This window comes from Condylura cristata, unplaced genomic scaffold (assembly GCF_000260355.1).
Source record: "Condylura cristata isolate star-nosed mole 26May11 unplaced genomic scaffold, ConCri1.0 scaffold00022, whole genome shotgun sequence".
NCBI classification, from domain to species: Eukaryota; Metazoa; Chordata; class Mammalia; order Eulipotyphla; family Talpidae; genus Condylura; species Condylura cristata.
The window spans coordinates 19101595-19112888 of NW_004567123.1; the positions used below are offsets into that span (position 1 = coordinate 19101595).

Genomic DNA, 11294 nt, shown 5'->3' on the forward strand with positions numbered 1-11294 from the left:
TAGGGAAGCTCCATGTTTAGCAGTTTGAGGAACCTTCAGACAGTTTTCCATAGTGGTTGTACTAGTTTGCATTCCCACCAGCAATGCAGGAGAGTTCCTTTTTCTCCACATAGGATGAAATTTTTTAAAGGTCAGGTAACTCTCTTGGTGTAGCAAGTCCAGTAGGCCAACCTTAAACACATATAGCCTACCTATGCATTGTTTTTCTCAACTATAAAATGAGGAGTGTAACATAGGTTATTGCTAAGGTTACTTTCTCAGAATTCCATCATTCATGAAGTCTCCAGATTTGCTGGTGAAGCTAAAAGTGAAGCTTGTGTGTCTTGTGGTAATCTACAAATTAAACATATTCTTTAATAATGTATGCCACTTGAAGAAACAGCATATTTGAAAATGAGAATCATTAAAAACAGTCACTTGATTTCTTTCTCTTATTTTAAACAGATGATTTTTGATCCTACTATGAGCAAGAAGAAAAAGAAGAAGAAGAAGCCTTTTATGTTAGATGAGGAAGGAGATGCTCAGACAGAAGAAACTCAGCCTTCAGAAACAAAAGAAGTGGAGCCAGAGCCAACTGAGGACAAAGATGTAGAGGCCGATGAAGAGGACAGTAGGAAAAAAGGTAAGTGGTAAACACAGAAGACTTACTGTTGTCATGGGAAACTGTTCTCTTCTGTTGGTGCTTGCATTTTGTGCATATGGTGACCACGCGCCTAATAAGGATGTCCCATTGACTTAGAGGCCATCAGCAATCTGTACACTGGACCGTGCATAATTTCTGATAGATGTATTCTATGGAAATGCCCACTGAAATCATAAGTTTCAAAGATGACAAAAATTTCATCATCCTAGAGCTGAATTTCTAGTCTAATTTGTCTGGTCTCTTTTCTGATTTGAATGGTGGCTGTATTTGAGTGTAGGCAGAAAGAAATGGGACTCTGCTGGACTCAGGAAGTTACTAGTAGGCACCAAATGGGGGAAATTGACTTAGAGAAAACTTGGTGGAAGTTGCATCTAACAAAGGCCCTGTGAGGTGGAGGTAAGAGGTATATGAGAAGGCTGTAGGAAGGTGTGTAGGTGAGAGACCAAACACAATGATAAGTAGTAGTAATTAGGGCTGGAACCAAGGACTGTAAAAGGGTAGGCAGAAGTGAGGAGATAAAGCTAGAGACTCTTGGAATTGTGTTAGAGCCCTGACTTTGTTTTAAGAACATTGAGGTATGGTGTGGTCCCCTATGTTCCCCTGACCAGATTTTTCATTCAAAAAAGCTTTAAGTTGCTACTTTTTCAGAAGTATAATGTGGTTATGGAGGGGCCACTATACTAATTAGTGCTCAGTCTCTATTGTAATGATTTAGTTAGTAGTTGAGACATATCAGTGTAAATCATAATTTTATGCTTTGCTTTCTGTTTAATAGTTATTAATTTAAAGCTTGACCCCAAATTAGTTGCTTCTAGAAAGTTGCAGGTAATTGTTAACAGTTTGTTAATAATCTCAATTTTCTTTTTAGATGCTTCTGATGATCTCGATGACTTGAACTTCTTTAATCAGAAGAAAAAGAAGAAAAAAACAAAAAAGATATTTGATATTGATGAAGCTGAAGAAGGTGTAAAGGTAGTATTGCTTTCTTATTGAAGGTAAAATTTGACCTATTGAAAGATTGCTAATGGGTGATGTTTCTCCCTCATAGTCTCATCTACTAGCTATACTTTACTTAATTACCACTGTCAAAGGTTATCTTCTTGGAACTGTGTCTAGCTATCTTAAAGGCTATGCTTCAAATGAATGTAAATCTAGGTATACTTTGAATATTGTATGCCATTAAGATAATTACTAAATGTCTCTTACAAAGATTTATTTATGCATGCATACAAGAACTGGGGTACAGGCCAGAGGTGCAGGGGTGAGAGGATTCACCAGAGACAGAATGGGGTTCTCCCAGATTGACTGAAACACACTGCTGAGGGGAGCAGTGGGTAGGACAGGAGAGGTCTGCTGTGCCATGTGGGTCAGCTCCCTCAAACTAGTGCTGCAGTGACTGCGGATCTCTTCACAGTGCTGACACTTAACCCCTTGCACTACCAGGGAGGGCCCTCTTATTTTTAACTATAGACATTGGCCAACGGAAGATATTTATGTGGCCAAAGTAACTATTTCTATAGTTTCTCTTGTTAAGCTTTTGCTAGCGTTGAAGATACGTAAATTTACATGTGTGCCTCTGAGCATCAAAAGTGATTGGTAGCTGATGGTTTTATGGGCCATAGGAAAACCAGAGCACTCACTAGTTTTCTCAAGTTCTCTGACCTTGTGAGGACTTGAGACCTTGTGGTTGTCTTACTACTGGATTAATTTCCAACTCAAATAACTCAAAAAATTTTTTTAGAAAACCTGTCTAAGAATCTTGTGTAGAACCTACACATACCTCTATTTAGAAAATGCAGAGTAATGGCAATTTTATGTATACATAGAGCACAAGAGTGAGCACACATCATGCACTAAGTGTCCCATGTTGCACTTCTACCTAGATTTTTCTTTGGTAAATGATTTGTTTGCTCAAAATCAGGCAATGTGTATCCTGCATGTCACAAGAAATGCAGGTGGAGTTGCACTGAATTTTGAAAACAATTTGTAACAATTTTGATGACTAATTAGCAAATAATGTATTGACAATTACAGTGAGTCAGATAGCTAATTGCTAGAGTTACCTGAAAATGAGTGAGACAGTTTGCCCATCTTATTTAGTTGAGGGATAAATTAGTCTTCTTTGGAGCAAGATGATTTTACCTGGATTTCTATCTTGTTCTCTCCCTGTTTGGGGATTTTCTTCTCTTTGTACTGTTACAGGGAAATTGAGAAGAAGAAATGCTTAGGTTATACTGAATAAGTAGATTTAAATATCCCGAGTAATGAGAGCTGTGCCAAGCAAAGTCTTGGTTAGTCAGGGTTTGTTGGCCAATTCTTCTGGTAGCTTTTGTCCTGAAGAGTTGCATTTAAGCTCTATCTTAAAGTGTATATTGACGTTGTAACATAGGATGTTAAAAGTACCCTCATCACTAGGCAGCTGCATAGATGCTGACTTAAACTTGAAGTGGTTTAAGATATTGAATTAGTCTCCCATTTGCATTTTCAGATCCTAATAGGACTTTTGAAAAATACTTTGTAGTGTTCTTTGCCTTTTACTGGGCCTTAGCCTCATTTTGGAAGTAGATCTTACTGGGATGAAATAAGTAAAGTGTAGGCATAGAAGCTGGCTGTTGAGCGCTAATTTTTATTCACGTCAGTTTCCTGATGTATTCTAGGTTAAAAAGAGTAGTTAAATTTGTATGTTAAATAGCTAATACACATGGACAGTTGGTTTGTGATGGTCACGTAGACATAAAAGACTACATCTGGATTTGGGATTTCGAAACTGAGTTTCATTTACTTTCAGCTCTTCCAGCTTTTTGCTGATAGGATTTTTGAAACTAGTGATTGTCACAGTTCAGAATTGAGTACACAAAAATAGATAATGATGGGTAATGTTGATAGCACAGTTCATGGTGAGCTGGATAAGCTAGAGACTGACTGCTTTTGGGGGGAATTTATGACTATTTTCTAGGCTGTTGTATGTCCTCTACATCCACAGTTATAGCAACTAATCTTGGAGTCAGGCTTTACCTTGACTCTATCCATTTATCAGATGACCATAATTTTCCATGGGTTCTGCCTTTCCTCTCTTGTGTAATGTCATCTTATTAAAGTGATGCCCAAAGACCACTAAAAAGTGTGGTGTCAGAATGACTGTGGTATGATAAAAAAAATATTTGACCTTTGTCCCAGGTTTCTGGCATACAGGAAAGCAGCTGGAGATTTAATTAAGTGTAATCACCAATGGCCAGTGATTTACTCAGTCATCCCTTTATAGTGAAACTTCCATAAAAACCCTGAAAAAATGGGGTTTGGAGAGCTAGATTGGTGAGCCAATGAGGGTGTTGGGAGATGTGAACTTGTAGAGCGCATGAAAACCCTGCACCTGTCCCCTTCTCCCAACCCAACTGACTCAATGCATTTCTTCTTTTGGTCTGTTTCTGAGTTATATTTTGTGTAAGAAACCGGTAATAGTGAAGTAAGGTACATTCTTGTGTGAGTTCCTCTAACATTGAACCTAGGGAAAAGGTAGGGTTGTATGTATCTTAGGGACCCTATCTTGTGACAAGCCTCTGAAGTGAGGACAGTCTTGTGGGACTGAACCCTTAAACCTGTGGAATCTGACTGACTAAGTCTGGATAGAATTCAATTAAATTGTAGGTGATCTAGTTAGTGTTGGAGAATTAGTGTGGAAAAACATCACATACGTAGGTGTCAGGAAAAGGCCTTCCACTAACTGCATCAGAGTACTTACAAACTTTTAAAAGTTACTCTTCAACTCTGTTCTTGCAGAATTGTCAATTAGTTTTAAGAATTTGAAAGTTTCCCGAGTGACCTTTGTCAGTTTAGAAACAGAGACAATGATTATTATAAGACCCCCCGCCCCAGACTGGTGGGTAAAAGAGAGAGATTACACAAAAGTGTCTTGAAGAAGAGTTTTCGATTTAAATGACAGAATCTCTTAACCTGTTTGGCTATCTAGAATGGACATTTCTTATCTACAACTTCAATTTGGAATATTTTTTTCCTCAAGTGATGTCAGCCATTTCATTCAAAAAAAATTTAGTCGTAGTGTCACAATATTGAGACTCATCTCAATTTCTTAGGATCTTAAGATTGAAAGTGATATCCAAGAACCAGCTGAACCAGAGGATGACCTTGACATAATGCTTGGCAATAAAAAGAAGAAAAGGAAGAATGTCAAGTTCCCAGACGAGGATGAAATTCTAGAGAAAGATGAAGGTAATGTTGGATCCTCAAGCAGTTCAAGTTGGGTTACTCAAGTTAGGTTAGTCTTTTTGATGGGGTTGGAGGACTCACTTTTCATTTTTCCATTCCCCTTAATTCCACTACCCAATAATGAAAGCTAAAAGGAAATAGTATTTATTTTTTAAATTTTATTTATGCATTGGAGAACTCTGGTGTAGGCCAGAGGTGTGAGGTGGAGGCAGGTGAGAGGATTCACCAGAGATAGAGTGGGGAGCAGAACAGGTAGATTAAAATACACTGCTGTGAGGAGCTGTGGATGAGCCAGGAGAGGTCTGCTGTACCATGTGGGTCAGCTAGCTTCTTGGTCAGGGACTGAACTCATTACAGTGGCTGGTGGTAGCTTGATAGCAATGTGACTTTACCCCTTGCACCACCAGGGATGCCCCTAGAAGGAAGTAGTATCTAACCTGAAAATGACAGTTAAATATTTCTTGGGGGAAGAATAGGCACTTTCGATGACAGTATGCTAATTGAAGCTATTGGAGGAAATTATTGTGTGACTGAGTTTTTTAAATCATAAAATATTTGTAATATTTTTGTTAAAAGTGGTATTTTATTAATTTCTAAGTGCTGTAAGGTCTTTAGAGCACAGATTGGGTTTTATAGATGTGGATGTTTAATTAAAATGGTAGACTGTCCTTCACTGAGGGTTGTTAATGGAAGTTGTAATAGCATCCCTGTCTATTATCTATAGCTTTAGAAGATGAAGACAGCAAAAAAGATGATGGTATCTCATTCAGTAACCAGACAGGCCCTGCTTGGGCAGGCTCAGAAAGAGACTACACATATGAAGAGGTAAGACAAATTTTGTTATGAAAGTGGGATTAGTTCAATAGAATTCTAGAAGCTCTAGAACTTCTTTTCTAAAAGAAAAGCAAAGTATTTCCTGAACAGGGAAAGCCATTAAAATAACAGATTGATAGTGAAACAGATGTCACACTACCAGTGCATGTTGCCTTGTGCCTGCATATACCAGCCACCTTGCCGAGTGTGTAACAGTCATCATACTACTCTCCGTTCTCATCTGAATCTGAGAACATGCAGCCACCTGGAATTGGGTTGGGAGAGTGAGATGGGGGAGGGCAGTGAGAAGAGGGAGTGGCTGATTGGGAACCAAGGTTTTCCTGGGCTTTTCTCTGTAACATATACTTTCCCATAGATACAGGAGAATTATTAGGGGTAAATTCATTAACTTTGAACAAAGAATTGCTGAGCATCTATAATAGGCCAGATCCTGGTTGAAGACTAAGTCCTGCCCTCAAGGAGCTCCCAGAACATGTAGTGAAGCATGTGTTTGTTTAATCAAAAGTGAAGTTTGCTCTGCTTACAGCTTACAGGAGAACTTTATGCTCCTGTTAGTAACAGTACATGCATGCCACTTTATCTTTACAGCTATTGAATCGAGTGTTCAACATCATGAGGGAAAAGAATCCAGATATGGTTGCTGGAGAGAAAAGGAAATTTGTTATGAAACCTCCACAGGTTGTCCGAGTAGGAACCAAGAAAACTTCTTTTGTCAACTTTACAGATATCTGTAAACTGTAAGTTGGTTATTGGAGTGTTTCCACCCCAAACACTAGATTCTCAGTGGAGTATATATTAAATATCCTTATTGTAGACTTTACTACAGGGAGAATTATCAATAGAATGTGCAGGTGTCAGGGTTAGGTTGAAGGAGGGTCACCCTTTGTATGTTGGCAGTAAACAAACAGCCTTTGGACAAACGTGTACAGAATGGACTTGTGGTATCAGTTGGCAGACTGCTTTCCAGTAAGCTTGTACCCGTTTATATTCTGACTGTAATGTAGGAACTTACCTGTTTCTACATCTGGGGAAAAATAACTTTAAAATCTATCGTAGTTAGTATTTACTTATTGGAATAAGTTCAAACTAGGTGAGTAAAATTAATTTTAGGTGTGTAAATATAATTTTATCTTTTAAGTAATTGCGACCTGTCTTATTTTAAAAGCAAGATAGAATGGGTATGCCATAATTTATTAAACCACTCAACAGTTGAATATTTAAGCTGTTTTCAATTTTTCTGCTCTTGTGCTACCATGGAAGGAATGTTTCCATATTGCCTAATTTTTCTTATAGTTAAGAATCTCAAACACGAAACATTGAGATTAATTTACCAGGAAATATGCAAGGATTATTGTAATTTGACTTTTTAAAAACATTTGCTTCAGATTTTACAGTTAGAATTAAGACCATCTTTACATCTATTCCTGACCTCTTCCACCTTCCCAGAGAAACATTTATTTTTACCTTTCCTGTCCATATTTAGACATTTATAAATAACAGCACTGTTTTATGGGCTTTGAATTGTAAATTGTGTATACTCTTCAAAGTTTGAAGGGTGTACTTAATTAAGTTTACCTAATAGCTGAGTAAGCAAAGATTAAAATAGTGAGCAGGTTTGTTTTGTTTAAGTTTGGTTAGATTTCCATAAAAAAATTTTCTATATTCCATTTTCTTTTCAGATTACATCGTCAGCCCAAACATCTCCTTGCATTTTTATTGGCTGAATTGGGTACAAGGTGAGAAATAAGTTATATTCAGTTGTAGATAGTACTACTTGGATGGGTTATGTAACAAAGGGACTCTTAGCCTAAAGAATAGAAATCACTTCATTTCAATGGGGTAGCTTGGCTGTTTGGGAACCTGTCACTTTAGAAGTCTTGAGTCTTTTTATTGAGCAAATACTAAATTCCAGAGGAAGCCATTTTCTTAGGGTAGAATTTATTTCTAAATCATTACCAGGCTGTTGAAGAAATAGTTTAGAAATTGATGAGTGGCACAGGAGAAACATTGTAACAGGTTGATGATTAAGTAGTTAGTTACTTGTCTTGGGGCTCACCCGTTGCATGCACCTAGTCAACCCCATCCCTTCAGGGAGGGCAAGGAACCCATAGAACCCACCCCAACACTTTCCATAAGTGCTAAGTAGCTGAATGACTCCTTAAAAATAAGCTATGTAGGGCCTCCCTGGTGGCACAAGAGGTAAGTATCAGTACTGTCAAGCTATCAGCAGTCACTGCAGCACAGTCCCAGGCCAGGGATTTGGCCTGCATGGCGGGGCAGCAGACCTCTCCTTTCTTGCCTGCTGCTCCCCTTAGCAGTGTATTTCAGTCAATCCCCCTGTTCCCCATTCTGTTCCTGGTGAACCCTCTAAACCCCACCTCCCCTCCTCCATGCTCTAGCCTACACCCAGCTCTTGTATGCATAAATAAAGTTATATAAGCTTAGGCCATCATAATAACATTGAATACCTTTTATATGCTAGCACTATGCTAAGCACCTTAATACCTTTTTTTTATAGATTTGCAAACGGGTTCAGTGATGTGAAATTGAAGTTGGTCGCATAGCAAGTTACTAGCATAGTCAAATGAAAACTCAGGTCTGCCTCCATAGTTTGCATTCTTATAAGGCTTAATAATTGTGCCTGATGGAACTTCTGAAATATGGCTGGCAGGCTATGATCCAAGGCCATTTTTGCTGTCTACAGGTGGGGTTTCTGAAACCAGAGGGAGCATACAGTTCTTAAAATTGTTTATGCTTGAGATGAAATTGAATTCTATCCCGCAAGGAATGTGGTTATGTACAGGAGAGTAACAGTGACTCCTAGTGGCAAAGCAAATAAAATCAGTAATCTGGGAAAAGGTATCTTCTGCCATGGTTCCTGATGGTACCTTCCAGCTAAGGCCACAGATGGCACAGAATGCAAGTGGGTGCTGTACCCTTCAAGGTTTTAAACTTAACTGAAAAACCAATAAATATAAGTGGATTTATCCTATTTTATTTTGTTAAAAACTTTTGAGAAACCAGGTAGGGTACCATTATTGTTCCTATGCCATTGAATATATCTTCAATCAGCAAATGTGATAGTCCTTACAGGAAAAGTCAATAGTGAAATTTTTTCATTTTCTTTTATAGTGGTTCTATAGACGGTAATAATCAGCTGGTAATCAAAGGAAGATTCCAACAGAAACAAATAGAAAATGTTTTGCGAAGATATATCAGTAAGTATATTATTTAATTTCAGCCTATCACTGAGATATTCTCATTAGACTGCAATATTTTGAGGAGAGCCATTAGTTTGTAAGGCGTCTGGAAAAATTGACCTTAAAATATCAGGGAGAATCCTAGGAAATTGGCTTTTGCAGGTGATTAGGGCAACAAGGTGAAAGATTTGGATTTCCTAAGGCTACCTGTTAGTTCCTGATTGAAGTCAGAATGGCAGGTCTGTTTCCACCTAGGAAGCCAGTAAGTTTCCTGAGTGACTCTACTGGACAGACCTATGATGGGGCATCTGGCAAGCATTCTTGCTTCTTTAGACATGTAGAGTCTTACTGTGACCCATGTTCTAGTATTTGAAGCACCATAGCAGACAGCTTGTGTTTTCTTACCCTAGAATAGTTAAGGTTACTGAAGTTTTCTGATGTGGCTGCCAGCATGTATTTCTGGAGTTCAGATAGAAGATGTATTTCAGAGGGAAGAAACCTGGATCATAGTGGCCACCAAGTAATTCTGTGTATTATTCTTCTGCAGAGGAATATGTCACCTGTCACACATGCCGATCACCAGACACAATTCTGCAAAAGGACACCCGACTCTATTTCTTACAGTGCGAAACTTGTCATTCTCGATGCTCTGTTGCCAGCATCAAAACCGGCTTCCAGGCTGTCACCGGCAAGCGAGCACAGCTCCGTGCCAAAGCTAACTAATTTGCTAATCACCACTGATTTTTCAAAGTGTGTTGTGGAGATTTGGCTGGACAGGTTTACCATCAGAGTGGAAATACCATTGTATTAAAAACAAGATAGAAATGCTGCCAAGTTCCTTGGCATGTGGCTGGTTGATCTGAAATCCTTGCAAGATGTGGATGCTCAAGCTGTTGGCATACTCATTACCTACTTTAACAACTGTCAGAAACTTGATGGGGTAAGGAGGTGCTTTTTTAAAATCGTTCATAGACTTCTGTAAAATGCAAGATAAATTAAAGTTATTATAACAGTGATTCTATTTGATTTGTTCTTCAGTTTTCTTTTCTATAAAAATTGTGCTTGATGAATTCAATACAACAGCTTGTGCCTGGCAAGACTCTGTACCTTTGTTCTGAGAAACTGGACATGGCAGGCACTTAACACTAGCCAGCCATTTTTCTACTCCACTTCTTTAGAGCTGTACATAAAGTAGAAACAGCTTCACATGGGAAGGTGATTAGAGCAAGAACTGTGACACAGCCTGTTTTCAGTGTCTTAAGGAACAATTATATGGCTTTGAATTATTTTCATTATGGTGAAGATCATTGCCACTACCTTACTGCCAAGTACTCCAGCTGTTACCACGTGAGGGAATACATGGTGCTATGTACCCTCCCTCCTTAGAACTTTCTTTATTGGCCACTAAGCGTGTCTCGAAAATTAGTACACTAAGAAAGCGCCTAACTGGGCATCTTTAGGTTAGGTGATGTGCTATGTGCAGTGCAGATAACTCTTATTAGAATCTAAGCCACCATACTAAAGGAAGTTTTCCTTCCCAGCTTGTGTTTTGGGTTTGAAAGAGGCCTATCACAAGTACATTTCTATTTTTTAATCACTGTGACCCTTAAAGTGTTGTAAAGCACTTTGGCACTGGAGAAAGCAGAGCATTCCCTTAATAGACCCTGAGGGGACTACACACTGGCTAAGCTGCCAAGGCTGTCCCCGATGAACTCAACTACTGTTTATAATGCCATCTTGACCCCCTTTTGTACCTATACCCACACAATTTCCAATGTTGGATGTTAATGGTGTGAATAAAGCAAGGATCATGCCTCTTGTGTAATTAGCACGCCACTGCTCTTGTATGTAATGTGTGTTTTGTTCATTTAGGGGGACCCTTAGGGGAAGATGTGGTATTCCACAGTTTGGTGACAGGTTGGTGGTAATTATAGTGGTAATTTCAGCCTAGTTTTTAATTCCATTCTCAAAACAGATTCTCTGGACTGACCCTGACCAAGCCAGGTTTCCCCTGGTAAAATTGAATGGATTATATTGAACCCATTCAAAATGATGGGTTGTCCTAGCTTAAACCATACACAGTAGCATCATGTCTCTACTACTACATAGCAACCTCAGATTAGCTGGGAGTGACATAAAGCAATTGAAGTGTCTGTCTTATAATCACCACAATAAGAAAACCCTTAATTGGGTATCCTTTGGTCAGAAGGTAATGATCAAAAGCCATATTCTGCTTGTAAGAGAAGCAACATTTTTTAGGAACTGTGTTCAGGATTCTACAAATTCCTGAGAAATTTCTTGGATGTACATATTCATCAGGACATAAACATGGAGCTACTTGTAATCCAGTCTAGAAAATGCTTGACTACATGTCTGATTCCCACCTCTATAGA

General features: G+C 38.6%; 1 protein-coding gene across 1 annotated transcript in view; it reads left to right on the forward strand.

The window, feature by feature from the left end:
* Positions 1-10726, forward strand: part of EIF2S2 (eukaryotic translation initiation factor 2, subunit 2 beta, 38kDa) — a 15940-nt gene extending 5214 nt beyond the window's left edge. Inside the window, exons 2-9 of the mRNA XM_004687271.2 lie at positions 445-622; positions 1512-1615; positions 4735-4870; positions 5592-5692; positions 6290-6438; positions 7381-7437; positions 8834-8919; positions 9449-10726. Coding sequence (XP_004687328.1) covers positions 445-622; positions 1512-1615; positions 4735-4870; positions 5592-5692; positions 6290-6438; positions 7381-7437; positions 8834-8919; positions 9449-9624 — 987 coding nt within the window. The 3' untranslated portion in view covers positions 9625-10726. The remainder of the gene's footprint in view (positions 1-444; positions 623-1511; positions 1616-4734; positions 4871-5591; positions 5693-6289; positions 6439-7380; positions 7438-8833; positions 8920-9448) is intronic.
* Positions 10727-11294: the final 568 nt, after the last annotated feature.